The sequence below is a fragment of the Helianthus annuus genome, chromosome 4 (genome assembly GCF_002127325.2).
Source record: "Helianthus annuus cultivar XRQ/B chromosome 4, HanXRQr2.0-SUNRISE, whole genome shotgun sequence".
Classification (NCBI taxonomy): Eukaryota; Viridiplantae; Streptophyta; class Magnoliopsida; order Asterales; family Asteraceae; genus Helianthus; species Helianthus annuus.
The window spans coordinates 142692632-142712921 of record NC_035436.2 but is presented as its reverse complement, the minus strand read 5'-3'; the positions used below and the strand labels follow the sequence as shown (position 1 = coordinate 142712921).

Here is a 20290-nt window from a genome sequence, read left to right as displayed (position 1 = left end):
GTTAAGGGGGAGTTTGTCAACACACTTCCTACATGATACGGGTAGTTTGTTGATACACTTTCTGCTTTCAAGACGTGAAGACATTGAAGATCCTCCGACATAAAAGACTTGAAAGGACGTCAGAGACTTGAATACACAAAGATCGAGACAAAGCTACAGCCAAGGGGGAGTTTGTTGGTGCACTTGTGTCTGTACTTTGTCTGTATGTTGTCACGATATAAAACGATGTCCTTTGTTAGTCTTGTAAGTTTGACCAAGTCAACCATCCTCCTGGTTTGACTTGGCCAAACAGTTAGAACATGATTGTAACATGTCTGTGTCGAAGGATGACTCATCGAAGGATAGTTTAGATCCTTCGATGATCTCGAAAGATAAACCTTCGATGGATGATGATGGACCTCGATAGATCATCCTTCGAGGTATATGTAGATCCTTCGACAGGTTTAAGATCGATAGATGATCCTTCGATCAATCTATCTGATCCTTCGACCAGACAATCTGTGATGGGTATATATACCCGTGTAATGTGTTCACTTCACAAGTGACACTAGGAGAGACACTTCACAGAGAACACACACACACTTAGAGAGTTTGCAAAACAGATTTGTAGACATTTAGCTTGTAACCGAACCTTTCATACGTATTAATACAAGTGGTGTTAGTCGGTGAATATTGTGTGTCTTGTGTTTGTGCTTGTTTCATCTCGGTTTGCACTCTAGCTTGGATTCCGCACTTGCTAGTGTGTTAACATAACAAGGTTAAGGTTTGACCTCATCCTCCGAGGGACCTACAGTTTTCCTTTTGTATGTGAATCGTAAACGATTGACTATGAATCATGTACACTCGTAGCACATTTGTTTTCTTTTTGTATGTGAATCGTAGACCGTGGACTATGATTCATGTACGCTGGTAGCACATTTGTTTTCCTTTTGTATGTGAATCGTAAACGGTTGACTATGAATCATGAACACTCGTAGCACATTTGTTTTCTTTTGAGGGATTCACATAACTCTAAGAGGCTTCTTTATAGTATACATAAAATCTGAGAGTATTCGTGTTCACTCTTTTTCTCATTGTATATGCATTGAGTCATTAATAACATAAATAGTTGTTCACAGGTTTCATAGAATTCTTAGAGGCTTCTTTCTAGTATAAAATCTGTGAATATTCATGGTAAGTGTTGGTGCATGTTTGTGACAACAGCTTAGATTTGGTCTTTGGATATTTTGTAATTAGTTAAACGATAAACAGTTAGCGGGTTTAGCTTTGTAATAGTTAGTTGTAATGTTTGGGCTAACTAAACCCAAAGGATTGGGTGATGGGGGGCGAATTGGGCCTGTCCAATTCGCAGCCCAGGAGTCTTTAACCTAGCCCAGTTGTGAACCTTGTGTTATATAAACAAGGTTAAACATTAGGGTTTAGGTTAATCAGCCAAAACAGTAGTTAGAGAGCAATTTCGTGAGAACATTAGGGTTTGGACGAAATTAGGGTTTGGTTAGGGATCTTGGATTGATTGTAATCAGATTGATAGATAATCAATAAAGATCCAGTTTGAAAGTGAATTGCTGTTTCAGTTTCTACACGTTTTCTGCTAATTCTGATCAAGAGGATTCCGCACTCTTGATTGGAAAGACGATTCTGTGACGATCCATAGACTCAAGGGGACCTACAATTGGTATCAGAGCATTAGGCTCTTGATTGCTCGGTTCAGAATTGTTTGCTGCAGAAACAGGGAGATTTTTTCGAAATTTTTGAAATCTGAAAATTAGGGTTTTTAAAATTTTCGATTTTTGTGTGTTTTGGTTTGATAAAATTTTCGAATTTTTTGGCTGTTTGATCTTCTGGTTTGTTTGTTTGGTGGTTTGCAGGTTTTCTGGAAAGATTTGGCTGATTCTGGAAAAGTTTTGGGGTGATAGACTTGAAGATTCGAAGACTGTTCTTCGTGTTCTTGAGTTTATTCAATCTGTTCTTGAAAAATTTTCGAATTTTTTTGCTGATTTGCTGCTTTGATTTTGCAGGAAGTTGTTAGAAAATCTGAAAAATCTTCAAAATTTTCGAACAGATCAAGTTTCCAGATTTAACTGGCGATTTTGATTAATTTTGCTGACTGACCAGCGAAATTGACAGACACAGCGAATTTAAAAGTTCCAGCATATTTGTCGGCGAAGTAAATCCAAAGGCGACTTTGGTGATCGTATAACTTTCCACAGCGAAGTTATTACGATTCTCGGCGAATTTACTGTTCGTCGTATTCGCGAAATAGAGCAGCGAAAATAACCAGCGAACCTTATCAGCGAAATTGACTGTTGAACTTATCAGCGAAATTGACTGTTGAACCTTCTCAGCGAAATTGACTGTTGAGACTTACCAGCGAACCTTATCAGCGAATTTAACTGATTACCTAGCGAATTTAAGCATAACCAGCGAAATTAAGAAAGAAGTTAAGGGGTGGAATTTAAGTTGGCAAGCGTCGGAAAATTTTCAGTGTTTCGCAAATAGAATTTGATCCGTAGCTCGTTTGACAGAACCGTTTGGACCGTTGAACTCGTGCGATTTCGGTCTTTGACATTATATATCATTGGATTCGTCTTTTCGAGACGATTCTAACGGTGTAATTTGGTAACCACTGTTTTCGGACGACTTTTGTACGGTTTTCTCAGTCTGTTAACGTTAAAATGTCAAACATGTCTACTTTGAACGAGTTGTTGAAGATGGAGCATGAGGTTGGTACTACCAACAAACCACCTAAGATGATGAAGGTGGAAAACTATCTGACATGGAAGGATCGTTTTCAGTCCTTCATTGAATATCAGGATACGCGCATGTGGATATGCATCGAAGATGGTTACGTGAATCCAACACACGACTTTGAGGGCAGACCACGTCGAACAGAATATGTGAACATGCAAGATAATGATAAAAAGATGTATGAGGCTGAAAAGAGAGCCTTGGCTGCAATCAAAATGTCGTTTCCTGATAGCATCAAACATACCTTCAAAAAGTACACTAACTTAAAGGATATGTGGGATGCTTTGGAGAAAAGATACGCTGGTAATGCTGATGTCAAGAAGAACAAGATTGATCTACTGAAGAAGCAGTTTGCTGTTTTCAAGTACATGATGCATGAGTCACTTGAAGACGTCATCACTCGTTACTACTATCTGATGTCAGAAATGGACAATTATGAGATCGATTGCTATTCTGATGTAGAGAAGAATGACAAGCTGCTAGATGCTTTGCCTACTAAGTGGGATATCTACACTTTAATGATCAAGGGTGAAGCAGATTATGAAACAAAAGAGCTTGAAGAGGTTGTAGGAAAGTTGAGAGCTTATGAGCTCAGCATGAAGAAGAAAGATACTGGATATGATCAGGTTCAAGATCTGGCAGTGTACAATGGGCTTACATCTTCTTCATCTCACAACGCTTCTAGCGACTCTGCTACTGCGTTTTTATCATGTGAGAATGAGCAGGTTATGGTGAATCAGGATGGTGATGTGTGTTTTGTTGCTGCTTCAGGAGGATCATCAGGAGTTAAGAAATCGTCAGCTTCTAAGCAGAGTACTACTGCTAAGTCAATGCCAATGAGTGTGAAGTCTGCTGAAGAGCATCTGGCTCTGCTTGCTTCGTTTGTTGCTTCCTATGAAAACTATATTCAGGGAAAGATTTCTGATCCTGCTACTTTAGATGAAGACTACGATCAGATTGACCCTGATGATCTTGAAGAGATGGATTTGCAATGGCAAATGGCCATGATTTCTAGGCGTGTGAAAAGGTTCATGAACAGAACAGGAAGAAAGTTTGTGGGAAGGTCTGTTGGTTTCGACAAGGCCAAAGTGAGGTGCTTTAACTGTCAAAGTTATGGGCATTTTGCTAGGGAGTGTCAGAAACAAAAACAAGACAACTCGAGTCAGAGTTCAAACAACAGGAATGCATCAAGCAACTCTAGCTCAAAGGCGTTGATCTCTACTGCAAGAGAGGGTTCATACGATTGGAGCATTCACTTAGAAAATGATGGGAATGTCACTCAAGCATTCATGGCAGAGATTACTCCAGTCGATGATGATGAAGCTAAAGTAGATGATGCTGAAGTGAAAGAGGATGTTGAGGTGAAGGTAGAGAATAGAGCTGAAGAAAAGAAAGATGATCAGACAACAGGTGCTGAAGATGAAAAACAAAAGTCAGAATATGAAAGAGAAGCTGAGGAAAAGGATGCTAAGTATAAACAATTGGAAGCTCAGCTTGCTGCTCTAATGGCCAACCTTGACAAACAAACAGGAGAGGTAAAATCTAATTCTGTGTGTTTAAAATGTCGTGAACTACAGGGTGAGGTTGACAGGTTGTCTGCACAAAACAAAAGTTTGATAAGTGAGATGTCTAACATTAAAGAATCAAACTTTTTTGCTAAAAGAAACGAAACGTCATACTTGAAGAAAATAAAAGGTTATGAAAGTGAACTTGAAGCCGTAACCTGCAAATTAAATGAAAAACTTCAAGTCATTGACTTAGCTCATGACATGATGGCTGAAAAAACAAAAGAGATTTCTGATAAAAACAAAGAGTTGTCAGATGCTCAACTCAGAATTGTTGAACTTGAAAAGAAATTGGGTCAATTCAGGGATTCTGCTTTTGTTATGAAACACATGATGGGTGGGTTAAAGAAGAGTAATGACAAGACTAGTGTGGGATTCCAAGGCTATAATGAAGTCCCACCTCCTCTTAGTCATGATTATTCATTCCTACCTGATGAAGATGAGCTAACAAAGTTTATGTCAACAGCACCAAGTAGTTCCACAGCAAGTCGAGGTGATGAGTCTGAGAGAGGTGATGCTAAGAAGGATAATAACAGCAAACCAGCTTTGAAAAAGAACACTTCACAACCTAAGAATAAAAATTCGACTTTTGCTAAAAAGATAAATTTTGTTCAAGGAAGTGACATGAAAAATGAGACAGCTGTTATTGAAAATGAATCGAACGTAGAGTTTGCTAAAAATAAAAACAACGAAAATTCTGAAATTAAGCAAACTGAACCAGATTCTTCTAAAGCATCATCATCAAAGCCTGAATCTAGTTCAAAGGCTTCAGATAAGAAGTCTTCGAAAAGGATGTCGTGCTTCAAATGTCACACCAAAGGACATGTAGCTAGCTGCTGTCCTAACAAAAAGAATGAAGCACAGGTGGATGAGAGGAAGAGAGAGAAGTCACCAGAGAAGAATGGTGATAAGCAGGAGAGAGAGTCCAACTCTCCAAAGCAATCTGCTCCTAAGCAACCAGAGACAATTGCTGTTGGTGTGGATAAGGCTGAAAAAGGAACTCCACAAGTTCCTCGTTTTCAAAGAAATCAACCTAGATTTCAGCCTAGATCTCCACCAAGCAGATTTGAGAGACCTAGAAGCAGTTCACCAAGAATGAACAACCAAAATACAAATAATTTCAGAAGTCAAGGTCAATATCAAAATCGATACCAAAATAATGGTGGTCGAAATTTTTATAACAATGGCTTTAGAAATTATAATAATAATGCTTCTTGGAATCAAAATCAAAATTTTCAAAGGTCAAATTGTCCAAACACACATAGGAACCCTCATGACCAAAGACCTAGTGGAAGTCAAAATCAAATTCCAACAGGTCTAAGATCCAAGACTCCAGTTAGGAGTAATGGATATTGGATGGATGTTCTGGTGGTTGGTGAATTTGGACGACCCAAGACCATTAAGGCTTGGGTCCCCCAATCTAACTAATCTTTTGGTTGGTATGTGCAGGAGCTGCTAAGGAGGATTATCAACTTGTGGTATGTTGATAGTGGCTGCTCTAGGCACATGACGGGGGATGCGAGGTTGTTGACTGAATTTGAAGAATATGATGGAGGACAAGTGAATTTTGCGGGTGCAAAAGGTGGTAGAATTACAGGCCGAGGAAAGGTGACCAATGGGAAGATCACACTGGACAAAGTGAACTATGTTGAGCAGCTTAAACACAATCTTATGAGCGTGTCACAAGTCTGCGACAAGGGTCACTCGGTCCATTTTACCAAGAATGAAGCTTTAGTGTTGAAACCAGGTTTGAAGATACCGGACGATTGGATAGTCATGCGAGCGCCAAGGAGAAATGACACTTATGTCATGGACATGGGTGCTAAGGATCCAACTGCAGTGGTGGCGTGTTTACTATCAAAAGCATCTGAAGCTGAATCGATGTTGTGGCACAGACGCATGGCCCATATTCACTATCGCAAAATGAACTATCTTGTTAAAAATGAGCTAGTGAAAGGGGTTCCATTAAGGAGGTTTCAAGTGGAAGACAAATGTCTTCCATGTCAAAAGGGAAAACAACACAAGAAACCTCACAAATCAAAAACAGTAAATTCCATAGATGCCCCTTACGAATTACTTCACATGGATTTATTCGGTCCAGTGAACGTGAGGAGCATAGGTGGAAAGTACTATTGTTTAGTTGTCACTGATGATTACTCACGTTATTCATGGGTTTTCTTTTTAGGTACAAAAGATGAGACAGCAGAGATGTTGATAGATCTTTTTACAAAATTGGAAAATGTCCATGATGCAAAGATCAAGAGGATAAGGAGTGATAATGGCACAGAGTTCAAGAATCGTATTCTAGATCTCTATTGTCTTCGCAAGGGAATTGAACATCAATATTCTGCTCCTTATACGCCTCAACAGAATGGAGTTGCTGAGAGGAAAAACAGGACGTTGATTGAAGCCGCTAGGACGATGCTTTCAGATTCTAAGCTGCCAGTTCTTTTCTGGGGAGAAGCTGTGAATACAGCTTGCTACGTCCTAAACAAAGTTTTGACTGTTAAACGTTTTAACAAAACTTGTCATGAATTAATGTTTAACAAGAAACCAAACTTAGAAGGCTTTGAACCATTTGGATTACCCTGCACCATTGTGCGAAATAAAGATAAACAAAAATTCGGTGAGGTGGCTGACGAGGGCTACTTTCTAGGTTACGTACCTGGCGCACCGAATAAAAGGGTTTTTAATCTAAAAACTGGTAAAATTGAGGTTGTGTTTAATGTTGAAATTACTTCATACAAACCTCAACAGTCAACGAGTGGACCAGCTATATTATATGATTATGAAAGTGTCTTTAAATCATTTAATATTCATGAGTTTTCCAATGCAGATGAGTCTCAGCTGATTCAAACAGTGATTGGTGATGATGAAGGCGAGTTCATGCCTAGATCGAATGTTGATACAACAGATGCTCCGGGACCTTCCCAAGATGCTGATACTGATTCAAGTGACGATGAACCCGAACCCAATCAGGGGGAGGATTTCATTAATCCGTTTGTGGATCAGCATATTCAGGGGGAGGTTGGATCAAACCTTGGTGACAATTTGGAAGTCGATGCGGTTGCTACTACACGAGCAAATAGGGATCATCCAGTTGACATGATACTTGGAGATCCTACTGCAGGTGTTCAGACAAGAAGAAGCATAGCAGCGAATACTAGTTTATTTGTGTCGATTGAGAAGACTGGAATTGTGAACGAATGCTTGTATAGTTGCTTTATTTCCCAAGAGGAGCCGAAGAACATTCATATGGCTCTTAAAGACAATTCATGGGTTGAAGCTATGCAAGAGGAATTGGCCCAGTTTGCTAAGTTGAAGGTTTGGGAGTTGGTTGATCTTCCTAAAGGTGAAAGAGAGATTGGCACTAAATGGGTATTTAGGTGCAAGAAAGATGAAAGAGGTATAGTCACGCGAAACAAGGCTCGATTGGTGGTCAAAGGTTTCAATCAGCAAGAAGGGATTGATTACAATGAGGTGTTTGCACCAGTGGCAAGGTTGGAGGCAATTCGTTTGTTTCTGGCTTTTGCTTCATTCAAGGGCTTCAAAGTTTACCAACTAGACGTGAAGAGTGCGTTTCTTTACGGGAAAGTCCAAGAAGTGGTGTATGTCTCACAACCAGATGGGTTCGTTGATCCAGATTATCCAGATCGAGTGTACAAACTTGATAAGGCTTTGTATGGGTTACATCAAGCTCCCAGGGCGTGGTACGAGACACTGTCTACACATCTGATAAAGAATGGTTTTGAAAGAGGTCAGATTGACAGTACACTGTTCATCAAGAGGAAGAAGGAAGATTTTCTGCTGGTACAGGTGTACGTGGATGACATCATCTTTGGGTCATCTGATGAAAGCATGTGTAAAGAGTTCGAGCAGGTGATGAAGAGCAAGTTCGAAATGAGTGCTATGGGTGAGCTGTCCTACTTTCTGGGATTACAAGTTGAACAGAAGGTGGATGGGATGTTTATTCATCAAACAAAGTATGTGTATGACATTTTGAGTCGGTTCAAAATGAATGATTGCACTACTTCCAACACACCCATATGTGAAAATCACAATCTTGGCCCAGATCATGAAAGTACTGAAGATGTTGATCCTACTCAATACAGGGCAATGATTGGTTCTCTAATGTACTTGACTGCTTCAAGACCCGACATCATGTTTGCCGTATGCTTGTGTGCCAGATATCAGGCGAATCCTAAAGAGTCACACATGAAAGAAGTGAAGCGAATTATTCGTTACTTGAAGGGGAAACCTAAACTTGGGTTGTGGTATCCAGCTGATAGTGATTTGACGTTTGTTGCTTACACTGACTCAGACTTTGGAGGATGCAAATCGAACAGGAAGTCTACAACAGGTGGTTGTCAGTTCTTAGGAGGCAGGATCGTGTCTTGGCAATGCAAGAAGCAATCCTGTGTGTCTACCTCTACGTGTGAAGCTGAATATATTGCTGCTGGAAGCTGCTGCTCTCAGGTTCTCTGGATTCAACAGCAGATGCGCGATTACGGTTTGGATTTCACTCGTACTCCTATTATGATAGACAATAATGCCACTATTTCAATAACTAATAATCCCGTGAACCACAGTCGCACAAAACATATTGACATACGTCATCATTTTATACGGGATTGTGCTGAAAAGAGACTAATTGAATTACATCGAGTCGACACAGATGATAACCTGGCAGATCTTTATACTAAAGCATTTGACAGGGCTCGCTTTGAACACTTAGTCGAACTCAACGGGATGAGGAATCCTGAATAACTGGTTTTTCATAAGAATTTTTGTAAATAGTTTACTGCTTTTCTTAAAAAAATCAAAAACACAAAAAAAAAAATTGAAATATCAAAAACATAAAAAAAAATAGAAAATCAAAAATGAGTTATCACTGTGTGAAAAGAAGAAATGATAGTACATCAGCAAGTTAGACTGTCACACTGAACTTGAAATTAAATTGCTTAAGTGTGATAGCAGCTTCATCATACGATGTACCAGTAGGCAAAAAGCATGAAATAATCAACTTACCAATGTGATATAAACTTAAATGAACTGAATATGAGTGTGGAACACATTAGTGGTGTATGGTTTAATGACCTTAATTCTTGCGTTGATAGATTGCCGAAATCTGAAGTTTTGGGTCTTTATACTGTTGTTTTAACTAGGGATATCTTGGCTGTCTGTCTGTTAGAACTAAAATTGTACATGACCCCAGGAAAGATAGTCACTTGGAATTAGCTCATTTCTATTTGAATGTCTGTATATTTCCCGATACACACAATTTTGATCTGATTCTGAAATCTTCTCTGAAAAAAGTCATGTACCTCCTCTGCTGCATCTAGATATATGCTGACCTGGAGGTGCTAGGCAACGACAGCTTCTGCTGCATCCAGATACATGCTGACCTAGCTGTACGTTGTCGCGCTATAGATCTAATACACCCGAAAGAGGCCCTCAAGTGCCCAAAAGAAACCCAAGAAACCTATATCAAACTGAGAAAATCTCATTTGATTTGTATATTATACCATCTCTACTAAAGATCTATTCTGTTCTCTTCTCAACCCATTCCCAGTTAAGATTTCAGAACTCAGGATTGGACTTGTGAAATATGTGGTAGGGAAGATACTTGCATGATAGAGTGTGCTGTTTATATTTCCAGGATTTGATTAGTACTTATTGGGTGTTCATAGTTACGCAATCAAAACATGATAACACATATTATATGCAGATCTAGACACAGTCAGGATATCTTAAAGGTTGAATTCAGTATACTCACCTACTACGATGAATCTTTGTGCATACCTTGATCGTGGTGGTATATCCTGAAGTGGGACACGCTCGTATTTCATAAAATAAAATTACCTTAACGTATCATATGGTAATGGTACTTGAAATGTTCATGCATTTTGTTTAAGTGGACAAACATACTGGTAATCGTCTTGAACTACTAAAAAATTAAATAAAGAATTATATGATTATGTGAAACAGTTTGCTTGTGCTGATATGATCTTCTTACCAGTGATTCTCACAAAAATAGAGTGTTTATTGTTTTTGTTATTTACTTGCTTTCAGAAAAATATAAAAATCCAAAAATAGTGTCATTTTCTGTTTAAAATTCTTAACGTACGGAAAACTGTTATTCTTGGAGGAATTGTTACTGATAGGGGGAGACGGTGTTAGTAAGTGAGTTCAAAATTTTCAAAACAGGCAGGTTCTTATGTGTTGGACAAAAGTTTTGCGTGTTGGTGATGAAATTGAAAAGGCTTAATCTGTGATACAGTTTAACTAATCTCTTGAAAAATAATAATTTATTTAACTTATGTTGAAAAATTCTTATGGTTTCTCGAGATGTTTGTTTTATATTATACAGATTGAAGCAGTTTGTTGCTGAGAAGTTGCTGTGAAGTGTGAAGATGAGAGTTTGATCGGATGCATGGTAGAACCTCCTTTCTATATTGCAGACAAGATTAAAGAGTTTGAAGATTGCTGTGCAAATGCTGAACTGGAGTTTACTCAAGTGCTAACGTGTTGAAGATTTGGTGATTGGATGCATCAGCTTAGGGGGAGTCTGTTGCTGACAGAAGCTGTTGAAGCTGAAGCTATCCAAAGACCAAAGACAGTGCAAGATTACTTGAAGATTGCAAGAAGACTGAAGACAAAGTTTTGACTCAAGACAAAGTTTTTATGAAGCTATTGTCAAGGGGGAGTTTGTTGGTGCATGTTTGTGACAACAGCTTAGATTTGGTCTTTGGATATCTTGTAATTAGTTAAACGATAAACAGTTAGCGGGTTTAGCTTTGTAATAGTTAGTTGTAATGTTTGGGCTAACTAAACCCAAAGGATTGGGTGATGGGGGGCGAATTGGGCCTGTCCAATTCGCAGCCCAGGAGTCTTTAACCTAGCCCAGTTGTGAACCTTGTGTTATATAAACAAGGTTAAACATTAGGGTTTAGGTTAATCAGCCAAAACAGTAGTTAGAGAGCAATTTCGTGAGAACATTAGGGTTTGGACGAAATTAGGGTTTGGTTAGGGATCTTGGATTGATTGTAATCAGATTGATAGATAATCAATAAAGATCCAGTTTGAAAGTGAATTGCTGTTTCAGTTTCTACACGTTTTCTGCTAATTCTGATCAAGAGGATTCCGCACTCTTGATTGGAAAGACGATTCTGTGACGATCCATAGACTCAAGGGGACCTACAGTAAGACTAGATATAAATGAATTAAATACGTACATTGGTCAGTTGATGGCCTATAAAAATAATCCTAACAATTAGATGACCTTAATGAAAGAACTTATGTAGCTGGACTATTTTATACATTATCACAGTTTAAAAATACGTTCATTGCGGAGAAATGTGATTTTTATGACGATTCATGTGCCAATTGGGGCTTGAGTAGATTTGATTGGCTGCTTTCTATTTCTTCATAGCACCCAGTACAAAGATTTCTGAGTTCTGATCTCTTTCATTCTGGTAATCATCTTATAGCTTTCAGTTTTTCGTAATGGGAGAATCATTGTAGACGAGGCTTATTGTAATGTTCATTGAATCATTAATAGCAAAATATCAAATAAGGGTTTCGTGAGAGGCTTCTCTCTGGTATTGAAGAGGTATGGTCCCAATTCCCTGCCTACATGGCAGGGACCACACCACTTTTGTGCACACAAGGCATCCATGTCACCAGAACATTCTAGAAGCTTCCAGAAGACATCTAGGCGGTTTACAGCTGGCATCAAAGATGCTTTGCCCAACATAAAGGACAACACGTGTCACCATTGACAGAAGGCCACATAGGCCTGCGACAATCCAGGGAGCAGGGCTGACATGACCAGTACGAGGTACCCAGCACGGGCGAATACAAGGACGCCACGTGTACCAGTACACCCTTCGCGACAGAGCAGACCAAGAGGATATTCCCCTTGGTCGGACAGCTGGCGCGCACCCACAGCTGGCATAGCTGCTTCCTCCTTCTTCACCCTCCGGCTATAAATAGGACCCTTCATCATTCAGGTTCGGGATCTTGGCTCTTTTTACTCACTCTATACACACGCTGTTTTATTCCTCTCAGAGCAGTACTTATTCTCACGCCGGAGCCTGGTTAAGAGGGAAAACCCCCTTCCCCCTCTTAACGAGACTAACGGTGTTTACTGTTTTGCAGATCTCAGGCCACCGATACGAGTAAGAGAAGAGGTTGAACCCCATAAGTGAAACGATCCTCTTGGTTATCCTTGCGTTAACCATTGTTTCAACATTGGCGCCATCCGCTTTTTTGCAAGACCACTCTCACCTCTTTTTCTCTTCTAAAAAACACTCGTGAAAATGGCAGACCAAAATCATTCACACCCAGCTGACGGAGAAGTTTCTTCCTTTGAACTCGTTTCGGACACGGCACACGTCCAAAGGGGTCAAAGGAACGAGACCATCCAAGAGGGTCAGCTGAACAACGAGTTTCCACCCATTTTTGGAAGTGCGTCCAGGGCTGTTAGCCAAACCACAACTGGACCCACCTTCCAAACACCAGCAAGAATCATCACTCAAACCACAAACGGAGCTGCTCTCCAATCTCCAACGGGGATGTTACACCAAACACCTCCGCCGATGCAGACTGTAAGCCATGGAGCAGGCCCCTCTGCTCCATCGGAACAAGCACAACTCAACTACTCTGCACTTTTAGTGCTACCCGAGGGAAAAACTCTGGCTTCCTGGTATGCCGAACAAATGGCGTCCATAAACCTCGTCTATACGCAGCTCAGTGCACAACAAGCCTTGCTCCAAGCACAGGCTAACCAATCAGCATTCGTAACTCCACAACCAAGGTCTCTGAGTACACACACGGCTCAGCAGACAAACGCGTGGAACTTACGACCAGAAAGAGGACCAGTGCAAAATGTAAGAAGACCTAGCGTACAAGACACGCGCGATACTTATGCTGAAACAGAGAGCAACTTCGTTCAAACCTCCAATCTACAACGAAGGCCGATCCAAACCCGTTTGGGCACGCGCAACATGAATACGGAATGGGAAGAGGAGGAAGACGACCCAACTTACAAGGGGGAATCCACAGTATTTAGCAGACTTCCTCCGGAACACGAAGCATACAAACCAACCAAGCGCACGGGGTATAACCCCAAAGCAGAGCATGATTACACCTTGAGCTATCGTCCTGAGGACATGGCTGAAAATTCAAAATTCATTTGAGAAATCGCGTGCGCGGCCATCGACAAAACGAAATTACCACACAACGTGGGTAAATACAACGGGTTGACGGACCCAGACGATCACCTCCAGGTGTTTAAAGGTGCAGGAACAACAGGCGGATGGAACTTACCAACATGGTGCCACCTGTTTGCTCAGACATTCGTTGGCGCGGCGCGCATTTGGTTCGACAACTTACCGGCTGGCAAAATCAAATCATGGGTCGATTTCCGAGAGAAGTTCCTAGCACACTTCTCTCAGCAGCGAGGACAAGCCAGAGATCCGGGTGATTGTCTGAACATATGGAGAAAAGACTATGAAAGCGTAGAAGATTTCATTACAAGGTACAACAAAGAATGTCTAGAGATCGGAGACATACCAGAAAAAATGATGCGCACACACTTCATGCGAGCAGTCAAGTGCGACGATCTGGTTAAAAGAATCAAAGGGCGAGATGGAGGACCCAAAGACTGGGAAACCTTCATCAAAGCAGCCAAGACTATCGCGCAGACAGACAGGCAACTGACCGGTGACGATCACCGTCAGCGCGCACACAACCATAACGATCGAAACAACAGAAGGGGCAGAAATCAACCCTGGAGGGCTTCTGGGAACAGAGAAAGAAGCCCTCCACGGGACGATGCACGCCATACGATCAATTAGATAGCCCATCGAAAAGAAGTGAAGCGCGAAAATAGAGAAAAGCAGTGGACTCCACTAACCAAAACACCTTCTGAAGTTTTAGCCACAGAGAACCATCAGTTCAAACCACCCTTGCAGATGCGCAACAAAAGGGGTCAAGACCCAAATCTCTTCTGTGAATTCCACAAAGATACGGGCCATTTAACCGATGATTGCTTTAGCCTAAAGCAAGAAATCGAAAGAGCTCTAAGAGACGGAAAGCTCACCCACTTAGTCAAAGGTGGAAAGCGCGATTACCGCCAGATACAAAGACGAGACGAAGGGCCAGACAATAAGAAGCTCAGAAAGTTAGAAACTCACATGGTGCAGGGAGGTCCACGGCGACCAAGAAAACATTACAACAAGCGCGCGCAAGATGATTCATGGCGCGAGAAACAAGTGGTTTTCCCAGTTGTCAGAGGAGGTCCAAGAGAAAAGCGGCCAATAGTCATTCCAGGGGTGATTGGTCACTACCAGACAGATTACATCTTTATTGATCCCGGAAGCACTGCGGACATCATATATGAACAGTGCTTCAATCAATTTGACCAAGAGGACAAGGCGCGCCTAGAGCCAGTCGATTACACATTAACTGGTTTCTGCAACGAGGCCGTTTTTCCCCTAGGACAAATATCATTCCCAGTATTACTTTCCGATGGGAGAAATTCAAGAACCGAAGAAGTCACATTCATGGTACTGCCGGCACACTCAAGGCATGACATCCTCCTAGGAAGAGAATCACAGGGAGATTTCAACATGATCTGTTCCGCACCACATTCTGCCGTAGGTTTCCCGACCGAAACAGGCGTTGCATTGATATATGCAAGCAAAGAAGTGCTGGCAACAGACGAAATCAGGCCAGCAAAATCAAGCAAACAAGCACCGCGTTTAGAAGCAGAGAAATGGGTATTGAATAGCGCGTACCCAGAACAAACAGTCACTCTGGGGCCCGCCATGTCCGACCTGACGCGCGCGGCGCTCAAGAAATTACTGCATGAAAACATGGACGTGTTCGCCTGGACGCCGGCTGATATGGTGGGTGTTCCACGGCATATAGCAGAGCACCGTCTAAACGTCTCCGAAGATGCAAAGCCAGTGGTGCACGCCAAACGACATCTAGGCGACATCAAACACGATGCCATGAAAGAACAAGTGCTAGAGTTGCTAAACGCATGAATCATCAGGGAAGTCCGGTACCAAACATGGGTAGCAAGCCCAGTAATGATAAAGAAACCGAACGGTAGTTGGAGAATGTGTGTTGACTACAAGGATCTGAACAAAGCATGTCCCCGTGACTGCTACGCTTTACCAGATATAGATGAGAAAATCGATTCTTTGGCAACATTCCGATGGAAATGTTTCTTGGATTGCTACAAAGGGTACCACCAGGTCTAAATGGCCGTCCAAGATGAGGACAAAACCGCATTCCGCACGCCAACAGGGTTGTATTGCTACACCAAGATGCCGTTCGGCTTAAAGAATGCAGGTGCAACGTACCAAAGGTTGATGAACGAAACATTCAGTGACGCCATCGGTAAGTACATAGAAGTGTACATGGATGATCTGGTAATCATGAGCAAGGAGGAGAGCGCGATGCTGGCAAATATCCAGAAGACCTTCAACACGCTGCGCAGCGTAAGCATCAAACTGAATCCAGCAAAGTGCTCATTCGGAATGGAAGAAGGAAAGTTTTTGGGCTTCATAGTCACTAAAGATGGTTTTAAGGTGAATCCAGAAAAGGTCCAGGCCATAGAAAGGATGCCTTCACCAGCAAACGTCAAAGACATGCAAAAGCTTGCAGGACGATTGGCAGCACTCAATCGGTTCCTAGCTAACCACGCTGCAAAATCTTTCCCATTCATCAAGACCTTGCGCAACTGCATGAAGAAAAACCAGTTCCAATGGACTCCGGAAGCAGAAAATGCATTCCGCGAGATGAAAGACTGTCTCATCAAGCTGCCAACTTTAACCGCACCAAACAAAGGAGAACCTTTGGTCCTGTACCTCTCAGCTTCCGACAAGGCAGTCGGAGCCCTACTGCTTGTTGATCGTCAAGGTGTCCAAACACCTGTGTATTATGTGTTTAGAACCTTGAACGACCCAGAAACCAGATACGCAATCATGGAAAAGCTTGTCCTTGCACTGATTCACGCGTCAAGAAGGCTGCGCAGATATTTCGCCAATCACGTCATCCACGTGCTAACAAACTACAATATTGGGAATATCCTAGCAAGGCCAGAAGTATCAGGAAGGTTGGCCAAATGGGCAATAGAGCTAGGGGGACACAATGTGGTTTTCAGACCACGTCCATCAATCAAGGGCCAAGTCTTGGCAGATTTTATGACAGAAGTGCCAGACGACAAAGACAGAGAATGCAAGGCGATGGAGAAAGCTGAGAAAAAACAAACAGAAGAGCCATGGCTACTGTACACAGATGGTGCATCCAACGAAGATGGGGCAGGCGCAGGGCTAAGGCTAGTAAGCCTTGACAAACATGAGTTCACATACGCCATACGCCTGGACTTCAAGAGCACAAACAATGAAGCAGAGTACGAAGCCTTTCTGGCCGGCTTGCGTTTGGCAATCAAAATGGGGGTCCGACACATCGAAGCACATGTGGACTCCATGTTAGTAGCAGGCCAAATCAACGGCCAGTATGAAGCCAAGGGCGACATAATGGCACTCTATCTCAACCAAGCGAAGACATTGTTACAAACTTTCTATTCCTACAAGGTGCATCACATAAACCGCAGCGAAAACAAGCCGGCAGATGCTTTGAGCAAGCTTGCGTCGACAAGTTTCCAACACCTAGCAAAGGATGTGCGCATAGAAGTTTTGAGCAACCCATCTGTTCCACTCAGAGAAGTCAGCGTCATCCAAACAGGAACCACGTCCTGGATGACACCCATAATCATGTACTTACAGTCCGGGATACTTCCAGAAAACAAAGCTGAAGCGCGAAAGATACAATATAAATCAGAACATTATCAGATGGCAGACGGGATACTGTATCGAAAGTCATATCTCGGCCTGCTGCTAAGATGTGTTGATGCCGACGACGCAAACTATCTGATCCGGGAAGTACATGAAGGCATTTGTGGTATCCATGCCGGGCCGCGAATGGTAGTGGCAAAAGTAATGAATGCCGGATACTACTGGCTCGGGATGCACCTCGATGCCGTGAAAGAGTTGAGAAAATGCAGTGGCTGCCAGAGGCACGCACGAAAAACCATGCGCCCCAAAAACGAGCTGGTACCAGTAACAACCGCATGGCCTTTTCAGCAATGGGGCATAGACATGGTGGGCCCCTTTCCAGAAGCTCCGGGGGCAGTTAAGTTCATCATAGTCGCGGTCGATTACTTCACCAAGTGGGTAGAAGCAAAGGCACTTGCATCAACCACGTCGGCAGTCGTTAAATGATTCATATGGGAGCAAATCATATGCCGGTTCGGCCTACCACTCAGAATCATCACCGACAATGGAACAAACTTTGCAGCAGATGATCTCGAACGATGGTTCAAGGAACTAAACATCGAACATACCTTCTCGTCGGTTGCACATCCGCAAGGGAATGGTCAAGTTGAAGCAGTCAACAAGAGCATCGTCGATGGCATAAAGGCAAGGCTCGGTGAAAAAAGACGTGGGTGGGTCGATGAACTACCCAGCATATTATGGGCCCATAGAACAATGCCAAAAACAAGCAATGGAGAAACACCATTTAGCTTGGTCTATGGGTCCGAGGCTGTGATCCCAGCGGAAATCGGGCTTCCATCTCCGAGAATGCTCTCCATGAACCTGATCAATAACGAAGAAGAAAGGAGGATCGACCTGGACCTCCTAGAAGAACGGAGGGAGATGGCAGCAATCAATGAAGCCAAATACAAATCAAAGCTTGAAAAGTATTACAACTCCCGAGTCCGGATCTGCACCTTCAACCCAGGAGATTATGTCTTAAGGGACAATGAAGCGTCCAACGCAGAAAAACCGGGGAAACTGGCTCCCAAATGGGAAGGCCCGTACATCATTGATGAGGTCCTCGGCAAGGGGGCATACAAGCTACGCACCATGAAAGACAAAGAGGTTCCACGAACCTGGAATGCCCAACAGTTACGAAAATGCTACATATAATGCAAACATGTAATCGTACAGGGCGAATCGCCGACACATTTACCTAATACAAGAAGTGTTTGGCTACCTTTATTTCATGCAAATTTTTTGTCACAACTGCATTTATTACTTCGGGCGTACACGAAAACATCAATGGCTCGACCATAGGAAACGTTGTAGTCCTCCAAGGCTCGTCACAACCAAGTGAACAGCCGGGTCAGAAACACAACCAAAGCCTACAAAACGCCAAAGAACATAACTTCGTGCCCACATAAACACGAAAATATCGATAGCAAGGTAACTAAACATTGTAATGCTCCCAAGGCTGTGATCCCAGCTGAGCTCACACAATAACCTGCAACTCGATCACTTCGTATGTCACATACAGGCGCGCATACTTAAACGACAGAATAAAAACGTTGTAATAACACAACATCACCTGTCAGCGCCATCATTCATTCGTGACACCTAATCAAAGTAATTAAACATGCACATATTATGACGATTTCAAAATTTGCATAACCAAAACTCAAAGCGGTAAAATATATGTCAATACACACAACCACAGTCAAGAAAATTAAAATTGTCTTAAAACACCCATTACAAGCCCATTCAGGGCCATACACGGCATGCAGGCCGGAAACAGCCTATCAAGTATGGCTGGAGCCAGCACCTCCCGCAGCACCATCGCCATCTTCTCCCAAAGCTTTTTTCAACAAAGCTACTCCATTCGCTTTGTGAGCCAACTTCCCAGAGGCCCGAACAACAGCTAAATCAAGCGTCGAAAACTCTTTTCGCTTCTCAGCATAAGCATCGTCACAATCATCTTTATATAACTCAAAGTGGAAATCCTTCTCATTGTTCGTGGCCGCAAGTTTGCCTTCAGCATACCCAAACTTGCGTCCACTATTATACCCTGCCCTACCCAATTCAAACATATAGCGGGCAAGTTCAGAAGAATGCAAAATACGATCAGCAAGCTACAAGAAAAACAGGATCGAGTAAGAACAGAAATATACAAAGACAAAAACAACATGAAATGAAAAAACAAGGCAAACAAGAACGTTACCAAAGGAACACCGCGAGACAGCAACCACCTACTATCAGCCGAGGCCTCCTCAGCAAGAAGCTCAGAAGCACGACATTCAGCCGTCTTCTCATCAAGAAGGCGCTGAACAGTCTCACACTCCGCAGCCTTCTCCTGAGCAAGAAGCTCCAGCTTGTCGATCCGAGCAACATACTCCTTTTCTTTCTTCTCCGTAGCAAGATGCGCCTGATGCGCCTCATCAGCAAGGGTCGTCTTCTCACCAGACAGCCGCACAATAGCATCACGCTGCGACTGCATCTCCAAGTTCGTACGAGCACATGCAGATTCCCAATCCTTCTGTTTTTGCTCGTTCAACTGCTTCTGCTCTTCAAGCTTCCGCTCAGCCTCAGCAACCCGCCATTGCAAGCCTTTTTTCTCCGCATTAAACTTCTCTTTCTCTTCGGAAAACGACTTCTTCGCCTCCTCAAACTCAAGAGTTTCTTCCCCCATCGACCTCCATTCGCGAAGAATCTCTTGCGATGTGGCAAAGAAGTGAACCCCAGCACTAACATGGTCGTCTATAAGGGCAAAGCGGTTGCGATTCTTCTGGAACATCCTCTCAGCAGGCGGAAGTGACAAAGAGAAAAACTCATGACAATTCTTTAAATCAGTCATTCGAGAGCCCTGAGTAAGGCCCCAGCGGGGGACGTGAGGCAAATCATCACAAGCTGGGTTACCCCAGGAATCATCAGGATTATGTTAAAAGTGCGGGCTTCGCATAAGGCCAGAAATGGCTCCACCTCCACCGGGAGGACGTTTAGTGTAGATGGTTTGTTGCGGAGTAGTCTCACTAGACTCCATCTGCACCTCAACACCTTTACCCTTATCACCTCCAACATCACCCCCAGTCGCATCGCCTCCTTCAAACGTACCTTCAACAAACCCTTCACCACCACCCACGTTTG

At 42.6% G+C, this 20290-nt stretch overlaps 1 protein-coding gene across 1 annotated transcript; it reads left to right on the top strand.

Moving 5' to 3' along the window:
• The first annotated feature begins 15586 nt into the window (after positions 1 to 15586).
• Positions 15587 to 17611, top strand: LOC110933697. Its single transcript, XM_035989416.1, has 2 exons — positions 15587 to 16014; positions 16279 to 17611. The coding sequence occupies exons 1-2, from the start codon at positions 15587 to 15589 to the stop codon at positions 17609 to 17611; spliced, it is 1761 nt and encodes a 586-aa protein (XP_035845309.1).
• The last annotated feature ends 2679 nt before the right edge of the window (positions 17612 to 20290 follow it).

Coding starts and splice junctions, on each gene's coding strand:
- LOC110933697 (XM_035989416.1), top strand. CDS start 15,587: ATGGCCGTCCAAGATGAGGACAAAACCGCATTCCGCACGCCAACAGGG. Junction 16,015..16,278: donor CGATTGGCAGCACTCAATCG/GTTCCTAGCTAA, acceptor TTATGTGTTTAG/AACCTTGAACGACCCAGAAA.